Source organism: Artemia franciscana, chromosome 1, assembly GCF_032884065.1.
Source record: "Artemia franciscana chromosome 1, ASM3288406v1, whole genome shotgun sequence".
Lineage (NCBI taxonomy): Eukaryota > Metazoa > Arthropoda > Branchiopoda > Anostraca > Artemiidae > Artemia > Artemia franciscana.
Genome location: NC_088863.1, coordinates 16610691 through 16632782, shown reverse-complemented (window position 1 = coordinate 16632782; position 22092 = coordinate 16610691). Strand labels below are relative to the sequence as shown.

General features: G+C 36.1%; 1 protein-coding gene across 2 annotated transcripts in view; it reads left to right on the top strand.

Moving 5' to 3' along the window:
- LOC136026344 (nucleolar MIF4G domain-containing protein 1-like) overlaps positions 1-11367 on the top strand; it is a 52496-nt gene extending 41129 nt beyond the window's left edge. For both annotated transcript variants that reach the window (XM_065702857.1, XM_065702866.1), the window contains exons 8-10: positions 3603-3805; positions 6140-6436; positions 11068-11367. In XM_065702857.1, coding sequence (XP_065558929.1) covers positions 3603-3805; positions 6140-6436; positions 11068-11343 — 776 coding nt within the window. In that variant the 3' untranslated portion in view covers positions 11344-11367. The remainder of the gene's footprint in view (positions 1-3602; positions 3806-6139; positions 6437-11067) is intronic.
- Positions 11368-22092: the final 10725 nt, after the last annotated feature.

Genomic DNA, 22092 nt, shown 5'->3' with positions numbered 1-22092 from the left:
ATATAAATGATTTAATCTCATTTGTTACCGTTTAATTTGGTTATTAAATTGTCATTAATTACTGGCTTCTACTGACGTATTTTGAACGTATGAGTTGCGAATTGATTTCCAATAAGGTCAACCTTTAGGTCCCGGATACAAAGCTCTTAAAAACTCATCAAAAAACTGGTTCATATTGTCAAAATAGATGAACCAAAACTTGACTGAAATTGCATCAGAATTTGGTTCTAAATACGTAAAAATTTGTTGTAAAAAAAATGTCTGTGGCGTAAAAAAATTTTTTTATATATCAGTATACAAATAAAGCATAAACTATTGCATACATGAGGAAAAAACACACAATTTTGCATAAAAATACATTTGTTTTTTAAGTGAGAGCCTTTCTCAATCGCCACTTCAAACGCAATTTGCCGCTTAAATAGAAACATTTTGTTTCCGTCCGGCCTATAGTTGCAGGAATCTCTGCCCGCTTAATTTAGATTATAATAAAGACCGACCTCTAGCCCATAATAGCATAATATTTTACATGAAGGTTCCGAGTTGCAGCGATGACTAGCAACCTAGTAAGAGATATATCAGGGTAACAGTGATATATACAATAAAGAACTCTAACCTATACTAACTGAAAAGTGTGTATGGGTGTGCGGAGTGGTTATAGTGTCCTGATTGTAGCTGTAGTGTCTTCTCAAAACCCGAATATAATTTGCACCTTGCTGAAAACAAAACACTATTTAATGTTTTTCACTAAACACTAATACACTATTTAACTAAAACACTATTTAATGTCTTTTGACTTAAATAAATATAAGGTTATCAAGTCTTTAAAGAATAAATATCAGCACATGTATATTAAACTGATAATCTACAGTCAATTTTTTTTAAGTAAACTTAAAATTATATTCTGGTCTTGAGAAGACATAGGGTTTGTCAGCCCTTTTCGTCCTAATTTTGGTTGTTTTTAGTGTGACTCGGTTATTTATTATAATTTCTGTTTGATATAAAACATTACAGAAATGGATCGACAATTTTTTATTTTACAGAATTTTCGTTCAGAAGACGTATCGCTGCTCTCTGTGAGACCAGGCCATACTCATCTATTCTTCTTTCTTATTCGTGTTCACTTTATGTTGACTTATTTTGTCACCTTGAGCTCATGTTCCAAATGGTGTTCACAACTGGAATAGTTCTGACCTCGTTCTCTTCAGGTCGTCTTACTCGTGTTCTAAAAAAGAATAAATCGCTTAATGAGTGTTCTTCATATCGGCCTATTACATTTGCTACTACTTTCTGCAAGATTTTTGAAACACTTGTAATGCCATAACTTACAGATAAATGCTACATGCTGCCATATCAGCTTCCAGAAAGGCCTAGGGTGTGCCCAAGCGCCTACTGCACCTTCGTCAATACTTATAGATTTATAGATGTTGATGAGTCTGGTGATTCGCTCGTCCTAGGGAGTCTTGATGTAAGCCGTGCTTTTAACTCTAATTCACGCGCACATTCTCCTTGAGCAATATAAACGTGGAGTTGACACGTCTGCTATTCGTGCTTTGTGTGATATGTATAACCATCTTGCTGTTGTAATCAGGCTACCTGATGGGACCATAATACGTTTCGTTATTCCAGTCCGTCGAAGGAGTCAGACAGGGTGCCCTTACTTCTCCAATTGCCTTCAATAACCGTATCCTGAATGCCCAGTCCAGAGCAGTTCCTTCGTGTATTTTAAAGGGATCGATGTGTCGCTTATCGCTTATGCAGATGATATTTTTAACCCCAGTTGAACAGTACAGTCGTTGGAAAGAAATTTTGCTATTCTAAGTAAAGAATATACTAAGATCAACCTTTACATTCAATAGAGAAAAATCGGACGGGGTTCTGTTTAACTGGGGTGAAATTCTAACAGGATTTACTGTTAATCTCGATGGAGCGCCAGTTTCCCCAAAATCACAAATGAAATATTTAGGGCTTCCTATCGGTGACACTCTTACAGCAACTAGAAGGCTCTTGATCCTGCATCTCCAGCGTCAGACAGCAACTGCATACAGAAGCTTGGTAGCAAATAAACATCGTCTCAGCCTCAAACGTCGAGCTAAATTTTACAATGCTTCTGCACTCCCGAATTTCCTATATCATGCACCTTTTTGTTGTACGTTTACGATAACTGAGACGAAGGAGCTTCGGCAAATGTATTTCCGGGATGCAGAATACCTGCTTGCCCTTCTACCATGGTCAAGCATCTCCTGGGTCATTAAAAGATACGGCATCATAGACCCGAATGCTTCTATCAGAAAAAGCATAGAAGCTTATAATAGTAGAATTGGTTGGCACCCATGGAGCGCTATTTTGACACAATGAATGTTTTGCTTGTGTATGTTTTAATTGTTTTAAGTAAGATGAAGTGTCGTTTAGTTTTTTAGGTCATTTTCTTTTTCTTCTTTTCTTTTATTCACATTATAATCCGTTTTTCATGTGTATAATAACGGGTTATAAATAAATTCAATTCAATATAATTTTATGCTCAGTGTCAAATATGTGGTTAGTTTTTACCTAGCAACTTGAATTTTTAAAGTACAATATCATTTTCAATTACATTATTTTCAGTTAAAAAAAAAAAAAAAAAAAAAAAAAAAAAAGATTTTCCAACGATATCTATAAAAATGTAAACTGAATCTTACAACGGCAATAAAAAAAAAATGACATACCCTGAACCAAAATGGTTTTCTAATTTTCTATTATTTCAGTTCAAGATTGAATTTCAGCATTATTCATTCTGTCAAAGAGTACGTGAGCTGAAAGTTTAAATTCCATGATTTTACCAGACCTAAATTTTAACCATAAATTGATAAATGACCAGTTACAGAAATTTAAAGCAAATTCTAAAGCAAAAATATTTCTTACCTGTTATTTATTACATTCCAAGAAACGGGAACAAATCGTTCACTAAACCAACTACTCACTTAACACGTAGGGGGGATTTTTTCCGTGATATTGTTCTTGAAATGATTTTTGAACAAATCTTATTTAAGTTTCAGCAACGATCTACCATCATGTGGGTATCCCATGTTCCTTGATTGCGGCCCTCCTTGCTTTAACATTTCAGGGGAATCTTTCACATTGTTGTTCAATAGTGTCTCCTAAATTATCAGAAAAATGGTCGAAGTGGCTGCATATAGTGTATATGAAACTGTGAATGTCCGAAATCGGGGAATGTCAACTTTTTCAGTTTTATTCAAGGTTTGATGGTGACAAGCCAGGTTAGGTTGGGTTAGGAAAAGTTTTTAATCCATTTCGAGGTTTGTAACCTAATTTAACCTAACCTAGCACCAATCCACCTCAAGCCAATACACCCGAGGATATATATATATAATATATATATATATATATATATATATATATATATATATATATATATATATATATATATATGTATATATATATATATATATATATATATATATATATATATATATATATATATATATATATATATATATATATATATATATATATATATATATATATATATATATATATATATATATATGTGTTTGTGTGTTTATGAAACTATTAATCTTAGTTTTAAACATAACAATAAATTTCAGTTAGTAACCGTGGAAGATGGTGGCTTGTTGGAAGTGCGTGGTCAAATCCAAGTAAAGAAATATCACAGGATATTGAAGGTGAAAAAACCCCTACTGCTAATGCGGCCATTAGATACAGTCAAAAGCTGCTTGATTTGGCCGCTAAAATGAGGATGAACACGGATGTCAGAAGAAATATATTCTGTATTCTCATGTCGGCAGAGGTAAGCTAATTTTTGCTTAAAGTAGATAATTAAAGCAAATAGATATTATGAATAAACATTTAATGCTTAAGTAAATAATGAAGTAAAGAAATATTAAAACAATGGAAATATTTTAATAAAAAAGACATGGTACTTGTATGATATACGCCCTACCTAATATTCGTCTAATATGTCTCTGTGACGCTCAATTCTAATAAAATGTACCAAAGTAAGATAAAAATATTTGCACATTAGGGGGGAGGGGGGGTTAAGTAAAGTATTGCGGGTGTGCATGCCTAATGTGTTAGTTATAATTATTCTGCATATTATGGAGTAAGAATTGTTTTTTAACTTTACACTGTCCAAATGCTTCATCCCCCCTCCCTTATTTGCAAATATATAGACTAAATTATGTTTTCTATCTATTCTTTCAGTTATCTTTGTCTTGTTTCATGCTAAGCTGAAAGAAACTAACGAAAAAAATGGTTCTATAATACGTCAGTGAATGAACAACTTGAAGGGTAGGGCGTTTATCATGCAAATACCAAAGATATAATCAAACAATTTGACAATTTTCTTGGGAAGTGTTCTTTTTTCGGCAATAATACTTGTCTGAATTTTTGTGTCCTTAGTTGTTACTTAGCTTGTTCTTAGTTATACATTATATAAAATATTTAAGTTACTATGGGCTAGATTTCGTTCTTTATCATAACGTTGAATGTACAAACAGAAAAACACCGATGGCTTTTTCTTAATTTGAATAGTAAGAAACGAATGTGGCTTTTTCTTAGTTATATACAGTTACAATCATTTTTGGATTTAATTGTTTGGTCTCTTTTCGATGTTCCTAAAGTTAAAAATTTATTTTTAGCCTTTAAACATTTTTTCCTTTGTTATTTTTTTTTGGGGGGGGGGGGTGAACTTTGGCTTCGTTGCCACGTTTTTATTGCATCTGTGTCTTTGATCTACCACCCTTCCAGACAAGTGATTTCTTCTTGGATTGGTCGCTAAACCTACGCACTTTTTTTATTTTTTAAAACAAATTCCCTTCTCCTTTATTTCCCTCTCTCTCTTTCTCTCTGTCTTTCAATCTCTCTCTCTCTCTCTCTCAGTAACGGTTTATTTTCTTTTTGATTAAAATTTTATTTTTTTTATACTTTTTAAAAAAAATAATTTTATTTTTTTATTTTTTAAAATAAATTCTCTTCTCCTTTATTTCCCTCTCTCTCTTTCTCTCTCTCTCTTTCAATCTCTCTCTCTCTCTCTCAGTAACGGTTTATTTTCTTTTTGATTAAAATTTTAAATGTAGTTGTTAGATTTTTTGATTCGTTTATGTTATAATTTACTTTTTATTATTTTGCTATAAATTGTCCTAATTTTAATCGCGACGAACAAGAAAAATATTAGATTTTAGAAAATCTGTGCGTAATTGCTATACGTAAATTCGGGCAAAAATGTCTAACCTTATAAAAATGCAATGGATCAACCCACGCTTAAAATTTTGTGTGCAGTGAATGAAACCTGTCTGCTTCAATGCTTTCCACCATTAGTCGGTGGTAATGTCTATTTTAGTCGGAGGTAATGTCTATATTAGTCGGGGGTAATTTCTTTATTAGTTACGGGTAATGTATATATGAGTCGGGGATAATGTAAATCTAATGTCCATATAAGAGGTGAATTTTGAAGTAGATATAGTCAAGAAACTGCTGGAATTTGGTTCTATCTGAGACGTTTTTTTTGTAGCAGTATGGCCAGTATAAGCTCTCTAATAATAATAACCAATTAACAAACTTTTTATCAGAGAACTTTAAATTCCAGATAGTATTTGTTCTGAAACTTTAGTAACTTCAAATCTACAAGAAAAAAGAAGCATATTTGGCTTAAAAATAATACTATTAGTACCACTAACAACTCACTGTAGCACTAAGCCACCTAAAGCTAACACAGCTACGTACGCTCCTCCTCCATCCCTTGCTATTCAAAGCCTTACTCTTTACACCCTCCCAGGAAGTTCCAATTATCCTTAAGTCTTTCCTCACGGCCTCCTCCCTTTTCTTTCGGCCCTAGATGGGTGAATGACAAGGAAAATCTTTGGCAATCTATCATTGTCTTTTTTTTGTCTGTCAAACTTCTTTTTGTCCGTTCTCACTATCTTTTATCATTCTTTTTAAAAATTGTTTTGAAGAATAGCCAAATCATACAGTAAAATCGTTTCAAGAATTGGGAAGATTTGTTCGAATCTGATTCTAACCCTTTGAAAAAGGGACCTTTTTAGGGACCTATTTAGACTTTGTAACCGGTCCCTCCTCCCATCAGTAAGAGTTATATCCATTTAACCTAAAATCTGTGTTTCAGGATTATATGGAAGCATTTGAGCAACTATTACGTGTTAATTTCTCGTCAGAACAACGAAAAGAAATCATTTATGTGATCCTCGAGTGTGCCCTTCGTGAAAAAGTTCATAACCCATATTATTCAGCTCTGGCGCTGAAGTTCTCCACCTATGACCGCACGTATCAGATGACACTTCAGTTTGCCTTATGGGATAAATTAAAAGAAATTCATTCCTTGGATTTACAGAGGATGTCAAACCTTGCTCAGTTCTATCAAACATTAATTGCAGAAAAAGGATTACCAATATCGGCTCTCAAAGTAAGATGGTTCTATTTTAGTATTTTCTTTTTTGCTTTTATTTTCTTCTGGAACGAAGATGTGAAACAAAATCAAATTCGATGCACTGACTGATAAACTATGAAACGAACATAAAAACTAAAATGAAAATAAAACAAAACTGAAATAAAAACACATACACATAAAGGTATACAACACAACTATAAAACTTAAATCTATAAGATAGTGAAAACACTTTTCGAAGTTTGATACACCTTTAGTGCCTTATGACTGGCAGGTCTGTAGCTCATATGCTTCTATGGCATTTTTCTCTGATAGAAAACATGCAAAGTGACGAAAAAGGTTTCCTTTTTCTGTCAAAATTCCTCTAAGGAAGAGTGTTGCTGCAGGGAAACATTTTTATTCCCATTAAAACATTGTGTCTTTTTAACACATTTCCCTCTCCCTTGAGGCTGTTCTGCAAGACTCTCGTCCCTTGGAGAATTTGTTCATAAATGTCTTACCTTTTTCAATACCATCCTTTTCATACTAAGAGTGCCTATTATACTCTCAAATTGTCTCCTAGCAAAACACATATATTGCTCAATGTACATCTATTGCTCAAAATTCCTGCTTTATAAAATATATAGTAAAAGGTCGTTAAATGTCAGTGTTCTACGGAGGGGTAAGGGGTTAGATAGGTACTCAAGACGTTTTCCCGTGTCAATGAGAATCAGAATTAATTCCTGGGAGTTTTATCCACATCATATAATGTACAAAAAAAAGATGTGCTATAGCACCAAATGAGTAATATTTGTTCTCTTTAGTGCCTAAAATCCATTACCCCACTTTTTTTTAATTTCATTTTCTTTTTTTTATCGTAATTTTTTTATGACAACCCCATGCTCAAAAGATTTGAATTTGACAATGTTGTTCGCAATTTCCTTACATTTGTGGATCTTCCACCTTTTTTTCGTGTTCTGACACCCTCACCAACTGAATAAATTCCTGGTGAAGTATCTTTCCAAAATGGTGTAGCGGGATCTTAGGAGTCTCTACCCCCCCCCCCCCCCCCGTCTTTCCACACTCCAAAATGAGTCTTATTTAAAAAGGTAATGGATTGTTTCCTTGTTTCCAGAATGTTTGATTGTTAGTGAGTTCTCATTATATCCCAACACGACAAAAGCTGTTCGCTCATCATAAATATAATTGTTTGCTGATTTTTTAATGTCGTCCATAATTAATGAATAGTTTTGTAAAAACATTTAGATTAACTCCTTATTTAAAAATACGTTAAGGTAATCGTTAATACTTACCAAAGGTTTTTGTGTATTTTGTATTTTGTCAAACTGGGCGAAGGATAGAGATTTCTTTCTAAAATATTCGGTTTTACTGATGCTCGAATTCGTAATTGAATTTTACCTGTTATTTCGACTTTTCTTATATGTATGAATGCCAAAATAACGGATATTTATAATAATAAAAAAAAACTTCTGAATAGCCACCAGGACTCCCATTGAGAATTTAACAAAATATAAAATTATTTAACAAAAAATCACAAGATTTGAAATGCTCGCAAGATACTGAATAATGATAATATATATGCTTAATATACTTTTGAGGGTAATACTTAATATATATACTTTTTCCAAGATCCTACACTCAGACCTAAAATCCCAAGATCTAGGGAAAAATCTTAGAGAGTGGAAGCCCTATTAATAATCAAATTTCTGTTTAACCAATTGGATCAACAGTTTCTTAGACCACTGTGCCTTTCAGCCTATAACCAAAGTGAAAATATTATTATCAGGTGAGTATACTTAACAGACTTCCATTATTATTTCTTTGTAAAATAATATGAAAAAAACTTCGTTTTCTTAAAGAGTTAAAGAGGCTGCGTCCCATAGTCGAACCTTAAAACGCACAGGAATTAGAAGAGGCAGTTGGGGGGCTGCCGCCCCAAACCCCCCCCCCCTTTTAAAGACTCTTTTGTACAGGTTTTTTGTTTTTTTGCTAACCCCCCGCTCTTGGCTTCGGAAAGGCCCTCTTTTAATTAACAAAAAATTGGAATGAATGAATAATGGAATAACTTCGAAAAATGTTAAACACAAGAGGACAGGAGAACCATTGCGCCGAAACTAGTAATTAGTAACAATGAAGTCCCCCCACAAAAAAACACCTGTACAAAATAGTCTTTAAAAGCGGGGGGTTCGGGGGGCGGCAGCCCCCCAACTGCCTCTTCTAATTCCTGTACGTATTAAGGTTCGACTTTGGGACGCAGCCTCTTTAACTCTTTAAGAAAACGAAGTTTTTTTCATATTATTTCTGTACGTTTTTCTACAATCCATGGTGGATGTAATTTAATAATTCCTGTACTCCTCGTACAGGAATTAGGAGAGGAAGTTGGGTGGCTGCCGCCCCCCAACCCCCCCGCTTTTAAATCATTGTATAAAATAGAAAAAAAATAGATAGAATGACCGAAATGTTTCTTTTGCTCATAAGAAGCTAATATTCTGTTATCTCTCAAATGATAAGCTGTCCAGGTGTTATCAAAATTATACACTTTTATTTTGATGTTGTGAAAAAAACCGCCCGTAAGGGACTTGAACCCTTGACCCGAGGATTAAAAGTCCCACGCTCTACCGACTAAGCTAATCACTTGCATGTGTGTAAATATAACTTCTAAATAACTTTTAAAAATTTCAAATTAACATGGGCTCTTATGGAGAAATGCGTTAATTAAGTAGCTAATGCGTGGTTTCTGGAAAACAGGGAAGGAGTTATCGGATCGAGCTGAAATTTCGCGGATAAGCTCCTGGGCCGTAGGGGACCTTAACTTGTGAATTTCAGCCCGATCGGACAACGTTAAAGGGGGGGGGGGGGTTGGTCGAAACTTCCGGGGGGTTAAGATTTTCCTACGAAACTTTCCAGGAAAATTACTCGGAGAATTCCGCGTCAAATGAGTCTTCGTACACCCAGATCCGATGTCGGCTGTGACCTGTAGGCGTCTAGAAAAAAAAAGAAAATGAACATTAAGTGGCTATGCGTGGTTTCTGGAAAACAGGGAAGGAGTTATCGGATGAAATTTCGCGGATAAGCTCCTGGGCCCTAGGGGACCTTAACTTGTGAATTTCAGCCCGATCGGACAACGTTAAAGGGGGGCTGGGGTTGACGGGTCGAAACTTTCGGCCAGATTTTCCCCATGAAGGAAAAGTTGGAGGGGGATGAAATTTGGCAGGTTTCTTAGTTGGAGCTCGGGCTACGAAATGCATCCCTCCCCATCCCCCTGCGGCCACTGGAACCGAAGATCGCTTAACATTGTCGTGGTTCGCCTCTTTATAGAGGCACGAGTGTGCCTCCTTGATTTTTATTTTATATTTTTCACTGTCTAATTAAAATATTTATCTGTTTTTAATATATGAATGTTTCAATTGGATATCTTATTACTGACTATGCCCCTGTATCAGAGGGTCATTAAATTTGAAATTGATTCGTGAAAGACAAATATATAAAGGATGAAATTTTTTTTTACTCTTCCTTTAAAGATTAAAACACGATTCTCTTCACCGTTATTTTTCCTTTTTTAATGCATTAGTTAATAAGAAAATAAAAATTAAAGCACTAGGAAACAACCAGCCAAAAATAGCACACAGATGCAGTCCCTTGTATAATTGAACATAAAAGCACGAACCAAAATAAGTAGACTCTGAGTTAGTCCTCTTGTTTTCCTTGGACTGACGATTTGGCACTAGTTTGTCACGGCGAGACAGTGCTTGGAAAGTATTTACCCTACACAAATATGATAGAAAATGTACGCAAAACGTCCACTGTTTCTTCAGCAGACAATTGTACAATTTAATCAAAACCAGTCATTATCCTTTTATGTTATTCTTTTCTATCAAGTCAACCAATTTTGATGGTTTCTTCAGGGATTTTCTTGGCTTAAATTTGTTGAATTGGGGAGCTTATGCCTCCTATAGTCTCCTGATTTTGTGTGACTGATCCGAATAATTTCTGAGTGCTTTCATGAAAAACACCTATTTTTTGTGAACTTGTGCCTCATTCTCCGAAATGAAACCAATTATACGTAACTGAGTAAGAGGCATTGTGCTCTTTGATGGTATTTACCATACCCAAATATATTTGAAAATGTATACCAAACCTTCACTGTTTCATCAGCAAACTTTGGTATAATTGAATCAAAGCCATCCATTATCATTTTATTTCTTTTATTATCCCTTTTTTCTATTAAGTCAACCGATTTTGCAGGTTTCTCTGAGGATTCTTTTTGGCTTATTTTTTCTTGGATTTTTTCTTGGGGGTATGTTTTCAAAATTTTCAGGATTCTGTAGCTGATCCAGACAATTCCTTAAGTGTTTTATTAAACACACCTACTTTTTTTTTAATTTGTGCCTCATTCTCTGAAATGAAACCTATTATACATAACTGTGGAGAGAGACAGTGAAGGTATTTACCATACCTCAGAATATCAGAAAATGTTGCCAAATGTTATCGTGTCATCATCATATGATGGTAAAATTAAATCGAATCTAGCCATATTTATTTTTTGTCGCTCCTATTTTTTAATTTTATTCGGTTGACACGATTTGGTGGTTTTATTACGTTCTTGTTTTAAGGTGTTCTTATGGGCTTAAATTTACTAATCTTTGCAGGCTGTAAATTTTGCAGAAATCAATAAAATAACAGTGAAATTCTTGAAGGAATTACTTATACCTCTTTTACTCAAGACGTCGGATGTAACTTTACGTGAGATTTTTGGCCGTCTCTTGACACAGAACAAATTAAGACTATATAAAGAAGGTTTGAAATTATTCTTGAATCATTTTATCGGAAAAGAAGCTACGAAGATGACTGGAAACGATGGTGATAAGTTACTTCAGAGGATTAGAATTGCTGAAGAATCTATGCTAGGAAGTGGAGTTTTATAATATCAATAAACTGTTTTGATATAATTATGGTTTTTAGCTGTAAGCTACGTTTTATCTTCTAAAGTCAATTAGACTACATGTTTATGTCGCTTACTCAAGTTGCAGTGCTATGGTTTTTCTTACAACTTCAGAGGGTGCTATGTGATTGAAAGGGCATCATACGCCCTTTTTAGCTGTAATAATATGAAAAAAACTTCGTTTTCTTAAAGAGTTAAAGAGGCTGCGTCCCAAAGTCGAACCTTAAAACGTGCAGGAATTAGAAGAGGCAGTTGGGGGGCTGCCGCCCCCCAAACCCCCAGCTTTTAAAGACTCTTTTGTACAGGTTTTTTGTTTTTTTTGCTAACCCCCAGCTCTTGGCTTCGGAAAGGCCCTCTTTTAATTAACAAAAAATTGAAATGAATGAATAATGGAATAACTTCGAAAAATGTTAAACACAAGAGGACAGGAGAACCATTGCGCCGAAACTAGTAATTAGTAACAATGAAGTACCCCCCCCCCCCCCCAAAAAAAAAACCTGTACAAAAGAGTCTTTAAAAGCTGGGGGTTTGGGGGGCGGCAGCCCCCCAACTGCCTCTTCTAATTCCTGTACGTTTTAAGGTTCGACTTTGGGACGCAGCCTCTTTAACTCTTTAAGAAAACGAAGTTTTTTTCATATTATTTCTGTACGTTTTTCTACAATCCATGGTGGATGTAATTTAATAATTCCTGTACTCCTCGTACAGGAATTAGGAGAGGAACTTGGGTGGCTGCCGCCCCCCCCCCGCTTTTAAATCATTGTATAAAATAGAAAAAAAAATAGATAGAATGACCGAAATGTTTCTTTTGCTCATAAGAAGCTAATATTCTGTTATCTCTCAAATGATAAGCTGTCCAGGTGTTATCAAAATTTTTTTGATGTTGTGAAAAAAAAACCGCCCGTAAGGGACTTGAACCCTTGACCCGAGGATTAAAAGTCTCACGCTCTACCAACTGAGCTAATAACTTGCATGTGTGTAAATATAACTTCTCAATAGATTTTAAAAATTTCAAATTAACATGGGCTCTTATGGAGAGAAATCCGTTAATTAAATAACTAATGGGTGGTTTCTGGAAAACAGGGAAGGAGTTATCGGATCGAGCTGAAATTTCGCGGATAAGCTCCTGGGCCGTAGGGGACCTTAACTTGTGAATTTCAGCCCGATCGGACAACGTTAAAAGGGGTTGGAGGGTCGAAACTTTCGGGGGGTTAAGATTTTCCTACGAAACTTTCATGGGCACTTACTCGGAGAATTCCGCATCGAATGAGTCTTCGTACACCCAGATCCGATGTCGGATGTGACCTGTAGGCGTCTAGGAAAAAAAAGTAAATGAATTTTAAGTGGCTATGCGTGGTTTCTGGAAAACAGGGAAGGAGTTATCGGATCAAGCTGAAATTTCGCGGATAAGCTCCTGGGCCCTAGGGGACCTTAACTTGTGAATTTCAGCCCGATCGGACAACGTTAAAGGGGGGCTTGGGTTGACAGGTCGAAACTTTCGGCCAGATTTTCCCCATGAAGAAAAAGTTGGAGGGGGATGAAATTTTGCAGGTTTCTTAGTTGGAGCTCGGGCTACGAAATGCATCCCTCCCCATCCGTCTGCGACCACTGGAACCGAAGATCGCTTAACATTGTCGTGTGTCGCCTCTTTATAGAGGCACGAGTGTGCCTCCTTGATATGCGTATCGGTAATATGTTAGGAATGGCTAAGAGATTTAAGTAAAAAATTTAAGGGAATGTTGAAAAGATGTTTTACTAAATCAAAAGACTATATGCATTCAGGTTTTCAACAGGCTGTATTTGGAAAATATCAGAAAGTGGTTAACAATATTAAGTTGATACATTCAGGGAACGTTTAAGGAAAGGTTGAAGTAGATTAAAACGGGCAAACTGTATCCAGATTTACGAAAGGGCATATACATCATGGTTGCAGCAGTAGCTGGAACCTAGTAAAGAACGAACCACGGTCCATAGTAACCAAAAGTTTCAAAACGCGTTTAAAAAAAAACTTTGTAATTCATTGAAGAATATTAAGTATTATGCCCTTTAATCTTATTAAAAAGAATTTATTGTGAAACAGATTTGTAGCAATTTCGAAAATGAGCCTGAGTAACTTATGAAGATGGTGCTGAGTCGAAACGAAAAGGGCACCATTGAATTTGTCTTGGTCGAAAACCTTTCATATCAGAATTACAATCCACACCTTGATCAATAAGGAAAATCATTTTTTTGTATGGAAAGCACTGTTGTCTTCTCAATTTTTCTTTTATTCTCTTCTGCTAGTGGGCCACTGGAACCATATTGAGAGTCTTTTAAATGCTCCTTTGAAAGCCATTTTTTACAGCTACATGCTTTTTATAGATTCGAATTAACGCCATCATAAAGTGCCATGGAAAACTCTGTCACTTTTTCTGAGACCACTTTCTGAACTCCATTTTGCACGGGAAGTACTGATGTATACCTTTTTTCTCCGCTAGTGAGGTTTGTGAACATTATAGAGAGTTGTTTAAGGGCTCATTTGAAGAATATTCGAGAACTTAAAAAAAAACTTCGGGTTTCTTATTAATATCATGCTTGAATTATATTCAAGACCTTTTGGTGTGCTATCTCTTGAGTCTCAGTTTGGAAAACACGTACCAATTGCCCACGATCGGCCAGTTTACCAATTATTACGTCTAAAGTTTATACTCTAAAGTTTCACCTTTATTTGTTGGCGTTACTTTATGTGTCCATAATTTGAGGCTTGATCAACAATATGGTATCCTCTTAACAGGAAAGATAGGGTCAGAGTCGAAGTGTAACGAACAGCCACCAAACTCATGTTATACCTGGCACATCTACTTTACAATTAAGAATGCAGAAACTACATTGACATATTTTCTGTTCAAATGTGACAGAGCTGACCTTATAAACAGATTCTGCGCTGCTAAGAAAATTGGTAATCTCATTCCACCTCGCTTTTCCACTTTTAGAAAATGTAGCAGTACCCATAAACACAAACACAAAATGTTACCACCACATACAATATTAGGTCAAAATGCCTTGCCCAGCCAGTTATGAAGGACCTAGAACATCCATCGGATGCTGTTGCCACTATCACGGTTCAGTCTTTTAAAGGTGGAGAATTCTAGACTACGTTGTATCATCACCCATTTTGAATATAATCTTTACTATATTAGTTAACATGTATATTATCGTTAAGCATGTTTCAGTGTTTTCTGTAATGTTATTATGTTGAGCGTAAGTAATTTGAGTATGTATGTTGTATGTTGAGTATGTAAGCATGTAAGTAGTTGAGTAATTATGCTGAGCGCCCTGTAAAGCTGATTTCTTTTGGTGCTAATTAATAAATACAAATCAAATTTTCGTGTTGTAAATCCACTGGCACCCTTATATATATCGAAAAATCTCGATAAAACGTTGGTGCAATATACAGGCGAATCCTACTAGTCGTGGAAGTGTTTCCGATAAGTTGGATTAAGTGTTCTGGGAGTTTTTAAGTTTATTGTTTACCAAAGGAAAGAGAAATGCACTTTCAGTAATTATTGAGTTCATTATTTAAGTTATTTGCTGTTGATGTTTCTTTGCATATCTCTAGAATGTAAGAGTCAGTCTTAGGCTTAATGCTAGAAATGATCTGTTTCTACTGGCATTCAATATTTATATTGACTCTCACAGTTTATACCTTTGGGTGTGATCAGAGGTAAGTCAATGAAGAAAAGATGACGTTTTAGTTTCAATAAGTATCAAATCGAAAAATTTGGTTTGATTATTTAAGAAGTAAAACTTATCAAACCCAAATTTCTTAGGCTTTACTACCAAAGCAATTGACTGACTTAACTGTAAAGATAAGATGGATATTTTTAAAACTCATTCCTTTAAATCTCATCTAAAATGTGCTAAAATCCATTTTCTGTATTCAACATAACTACTTGAAACAAGAAAATTTTGAATTAGTTTTTCATACCAGATAGCTATAAACTTTAATGTATTAAAATAAAGAACTCCATAGATTTTTCATGGACTTGTTTAAATTGGCCACTAAATGGTACAATCGCGACAGGGGGTAGTTGTTGAAATTGTTAAGACTTGTAATCTGATTAATAATACTAGACAACTTTTATCTGCTATGTGTTGTGTCAAGTCTAATGTATTTTCTAGTTGGGCATCTTAAGTGTGTTCAGAGAGCAGTTTGTCTTTAGTTACTCATAGTTTATTAATTTAACCGGGTCCTCATTCTAAGCGTCTAAAATAGGGACCATATTGAATGAATGAATGAAACTTTAAACCGATTAGCTTACCCAATAAACACACACAATGGTGATAAAACGGAGCATACAAGGGGAAAAAAGAAGGAAACAAAAAACAACTTCAATAAGAAAAACATTTATAAAAAGGCATTAAATAAAGTATTTGAGGTATCCAAATTCTGTTGAAAGCGTAACCTACGCTCCGCAACAACAGCAAACGGATCGACAACTCCCTATAAAGAAACCATGCGCCAATTTTTGGCCCGCTGAGGTACACCCAGTAGCGACTTAGCGTTATGAAAAAAAATTGACCGACAAGCTCCTTAATCTGGCGTACTAAAAACGTTCCAAAAAGGTAACAAGGCTAACAAATGGGGCACCAAAAACGCGTTATAAATTTTAGAAAGAACTCTTCTTTTATAGCGTGCATTACAAGGAAAAAGCAGGCCGTATGGCCAGTGAGGCTTTGCACCTAGAAATTCTAATAAAAGTGTTCGAGTAGGCTTTAAGTCACTTCCAATGGATAATCTAAGGTAATTTATGCTTGGCGACAGCCCGACAGGCTGACCATCTAGACAAACGATATTGGGGATGGGCCGATTGCTTGACATACCACTTGACACAACATCACTCTTTTCAGCATTAAACTCAAGCCCTATTTTCCTGTATTTGGAACATAAAATCTCAAAATTTTCCTTGATACTTGGAAAGGTCCAACTGAGGTTCAGGATGTCGTCATCATAATTCAAATATGACAAATCAAGACTTTGAAAAATTAACGATGTCTGAACTTTCTTCTGGGCCTCTTGAACACTGCTATTATAAACGAGAGCGATGATGCCCTGCCTAATACCTATCCAAACGCGAAATAGCCCATAGTTTTTACATTAGATTCCCATAGTTTTTTCTTGATGTTAATCTGGACAAAACATAAAAAGGGCTCTACTCCTCCGTGATTTTTTTTCATACTAAATTTTTTGAATAAAAATTACCACTTTGATTTGGGACTGTCTTTGGGCTAAAATAAATGTCTATGATAACTGTTTATTTTGTAGAACTATCTCCACCGTTCTAAGCAAATGCACTGCCATACAACTGCCACTGGAATTAAGCTTAATATGCGAATAGATTTTCAATACTTCCAAAATTGAAGGACTGTCTCAGAATTTTCACACAATAGTATTTTTGGCTAGAATAGTTGTATTTCACCACAAAATGGTTGAAAACACCACTTTCTTTGCTGTGGAACAGTTTTTTCGACTAAAATAACTGTCTATCTTAGTCTAATGCTTTAGGAACAAATGCGCCACTGTGTGGATTACTGCCTCTGAAACTGTAGGTTCAATATACGTATAGTTTTATGATAATTCTAAAATAATTAACCATATCAGAATTTTCACACAATAGATTTTTAGCCTTCCTAGGTTATAATTATTGTTTTGCCCCACAAAATGGAAACATGTGACATCTCGAAAAAAATCATTATGAAGTATTTAATGGGGTGGATTTAAGTCGTTCATGTTTTTACGATATTATTCCACATGCAATAAGCTCTATAAGAATATTTTATTGTATTATTTTTTCTTTTTCCATTATTGTTAAGGTACACTAAAAATGACACACGCAAATATACAAACAAACACACACACAAACACACATACACATACACACGCACACACACACAAACACACACACACATAAACACATACACACACACACATACAAACATACACACACACACAAACACACACACACACAAATACACATATACATGCACACACAGACTCACACACACACACAAACAGAGAGAGACATATACAAACGCTAGCAAACAAACACTCACAGACACATATACGCAGACAAAAAGCACACACTGTCAGAAACACAAACACACCAAGATAGACCGAGAGACAGGAAAACACGCAATCAAACAAACAGGCAAGGTGAGAGAGAGAGACAAAAAATGGACACAAACAGATAGATTGGCAAGCACAATAAGACACACAAGTAGGGAGACAGGGTGAGACAAAAAACATCCATACAGAGTCAAACACGCACACAACAAACAAAGATAGACGCAGACATTTAAACACACACTCGAACACACAGGAACGGTGACAGAGAGACAAAAAACACCCCCAAACACACAAAGTCAGACACACAAACACATAAAGATAGACGCAAAGAATGGAAAACACACGATAAAGCACATATTGACTGCGAGAGAGTCGAAAACACACACATAATCACACATAGTCTGATACATAAAACCCACAAAGATAGACATAGAGACAGGCAAACACACACTCCAACACTCAGGCACGGTGATACAGAGACATAAAACATAGCCCAACGTACGTAGTTAGTACACAAAAATAGACATAGAGACAGGCAAACGTAAACTTTAAGAGACAGTCACAGAGAGAGAGAGAGAGACAGAGACGAAAAACACACACACAAACTCAGAGTCAAACACAAAAAAACAGACACTGGAGAAGGCAAATACAGAATAAAACGCATAAGCAAGGTTAGAAAGAGACAAAACACACGCACGAGCGCAAAGAGTTACACGTAAATACACAAAGATGGACACCAGAGACAGGAAAACACACACACAAACACATAGGCAAGTTGAGAGTGAGAAAAAAGTACACAAAAAATACAGAGTAGGACACACACAGACACAGAGAGACAGACACGGCGATAGGCATGAGCTATCAGACACTCAAGCACAGATAGACAGTCAACTACACAAGGATAGATAGAGAGACAGTCAAAGCTACAGGCACGGTAAGAGAGAGAGAGAGAAAAAATAAAAACACACAGAGTCAGACACAGAGGTCGGCATGAGCTATCAGACACACATGCACAGATAGACAGTCAAACACACAAATACACAAGGATAGACAGAGAGACGGTCAAATATACAGGCACGGTAAGAGAGAGAGAGAGAGAGAGAGACTAAAAACACACACAGTCAGACAACACACAAACGACAAAGGTAGATATAGAGACAGACAAATACACATCAAACACACTGGCATGATGACAGAGACAAAAAAATCACACAAGCGCACAGAGTCAGACATAAAACTCACAACGATAGATACAGAGACTGGCAAACACACAGTCAAACACAAAGGTCCGATGAAAGAGAGGCAAAAAAGACACACACCAACACAAGGAGTCAGACACACGAAGACCTTATGGTAGACACAGAAAAAGGTGAACACACAGTCAAAAACAGAGGTACGATGAGAGACAGAGACTAAAAAACATAACTAAAATACGCACACACAAAAACCCATGGACACATACAAATGCAAGCAAACAAACACACAATGCCACACACACAAATACACGAAGATAGACAAAGAGACAAAAAAACACATAGTCAAACACAAAGGCGAGGCGACAGAGAGACAAAAACTAGACACAAACAGGTAGGACACATAGGCACGGAGAGAGAGGGGAAAAACAAACTCACACATAGAGTCAAACACGCACAGAAACAAGCGAAAATAGACACAGAGACATGCAAACACAGACTCAAAACACACAGGCATGGTGAGAAAGAGGGAGGCAAAAAACACCCCCAAACCCACAGAGTCAGTCAAACAAACACACAAAGATAGAAACACAGAAAGGTAAACACGCAGTAAAGTGCACAGGCATGGTGTGTGTGTGAGAGAGAGAGAGAGAGAGAGAGAGACAAAAACAAACACATAAACACATAGTCAGACACACAAACCCACAAAGATAGACACAGAGACAGGCAAACAAACATTCTATCAACACAGGCACGGTAAGACAGAGGCAAACAACACAGCCAAACGCACTGAGTCAGCATACAGGGATAGATACAGAGACAGGCAAACGCACACCCAATGACACAATCACAGAGAGAGAGAAACAGACAAAAAACATTCAAAAACTCAATGTCAAACACACAATGAAATACACGGGGGCAGCCAAACACAGATTCAAACACATACGCATGGTGAGAGAGAGATAAGAACACACGTGTAAGCACATATCGCACAAAAACACAACAAGATGGACACGGAGCAGGAAAATATACACTCAAACACACAGGCGCGTTGAGAAAGACAAAACACAGACACACACACAAACACAGAGTAAGACACGCACAGACTCAGAAGGACAGACACTGAGATAAACATAAACACTCAGACGCTCAAGGAAAGATAGAGAAAGATAGATTTTTAACACACAAATACATAAAGATAGACACAGAGACAGTCAAACACACAGGCACGGTAAGAGAGAGAGAAGCAAGGAGAGACAAAAATACACACCGAGTCAGACACACAAACGCACAAAGTTAGACACAGAGACAGACAAATGCACAATCACACCCACAGGTATGATGAGAGAGACAAAACAAGACACACAAGCACAATACAAACAAACACACAACGATAGACATAGACGGGCAAACTAAAACTCAAACACATAGGAACGATGTGAGTTTGTTCATTTTGTCTCTCTTCACTGTGCTTCTGTGTTTGGATCTCTGTTTACACTTCGCTGCATCCATTTTAGTATATTTGTGTGTTTAACTCTGTTTATGTGTGTGTTTTTTGTCTCTCTCTCTCTCTCTCTCTCTCTCTCTCTCTCTCTCTCCTCTCTCTCTCTCTCTCTCTCTCTCTCTCTCTCTCTCTCTCTCTCTCTCTCTCTCTCTCTCTCTCTCTCTCTATCTGCTCCTGTGTGTCTGACTCAGTTCGTTTCTCTCTATGTTTTTCCTTGTGTTTGTGTGTGCTTTATGTGTCTGTCTCACCGTGACTGTGTGTTTGAGTCTGTGTTTGCCTTTCTCTGTTTCTATCTTTGTGTGTTTATGTTGCACTCTGTGAGTTTTTGCGTATGTATTCTGATCTCTCTCACCTTGCGTGCGTGTTTGACTGTTTTGTGTGACTGACTGTGTTTTTTTTTTATATTTCTGTCTCTCTCTGGCCTTGTGACTTTGTGTTTGAGTGTGTGGTTCGCCTGTCTCTGTGTCTATCTTTCTTTGTTTGTATGTCTGACTTTGTAAGTTTAATTGTGTTTTTCGTCTCTCTCTGACCGTGCCCATGTGTTTGAATCTGTGCTTACTGTCTCTCTGGCTATCTTTGTGCGTTTGTTTGTCTTAATTTATGTTTATATGTATATTTTTGCTCCCACCGTCACCATTCCCGTGAACTTGACTTGGTATTTGTCTATGTCTGCGCTACCTTTTCAGCATTGCAAACATTGTAGCTGTTAGCGTATTCTACACCAAAAATAATGGCAACAAGGCAAAGTAATGCCATTAAACATTTTTATTGAAATAATGACATGCATAATATTGTCACAAGAAAATAAATGCCTTAAATCAATTCCATAAAATATTTCATCATGTTTTCTCTTAAGATGCCACATCCTTTCATTTTGCGATGCAAAACAACGATTCAAGCTAAAAGAAGGCCGAAAAGTAATTGCATGAAAATTCTGAGATAATTAATTGATTTAGAAATATCAGGAAACTATACGCATATTGAACCCTGAGTTACGGAGGCAGACATGCCGTATGGTGGCGCATTCGTTGCCAAAGGACAAGGTTGTCCTACAAAATAAACGGCTGACATAGAAATTTATTTTAGCCGAAATGACTGCCCCGTAGTATGGTGGTGTTTTTAACTATTTTGTGGTGCAAAATGACAACTCTAGCCAAAAGAAGTCCAAAGTACTAATGTGTGAAACTTCTGAGATGCGACACATTGGAGCGCTTCCAGAACCATTTTAGATGTTAAAAATCCCATCCATGCAATAACTCCTTATGCTCTCTCTTGAAAGGACACTTTTTTAATTCTTTCAGATCGTATTCCTTACAATTTTTGTTTAATACAAAATAAATATTCACTTAAGAACACTTTATGTGATGTCTTCTCACTTCTTCGCCATGCTGGTTCCTTTGCTACCTGTATGAATCTGAGTATGCTTTGAAAATGTGGAACCAAGATAAAATTATCCTTTACACATTTTACAGGCATATAGGTTTTCTGCAGTGTGCAGTTTATTATGGCTGCATAAGTCAGTGCTCCTAGGTTTTGCACATATCTTGCAAATATATGGTCATTCTCCTTTATGACTCTTCATGTGCTTGGATAATATATACATATGAGCAAACGGTCTCGTGTATAATTTGCAGGTATACGGTTTTCTCTTGTATGATGATTCAGGTGCTTCGATAAACTGGAGAGATAAGAAAATGATTCCAAACATATCATGCAAGTGTATATTTTTTCTCCTGTGTGAACTCTCAAACGGGTATTTAAGCTCTAACTTTAAGAAAAAAATTTTCTGCAAATTGGAATCGCATTTTTCGTATGAATTCTTGAATGAGTATAGACAATGAAACCGCATATAAATGAAACTGCATAAGTTTCATTTAGACAGTTTTTCTTCACTATTGGACAAATTTTCTATGACAAGAAAGGGAATAATAT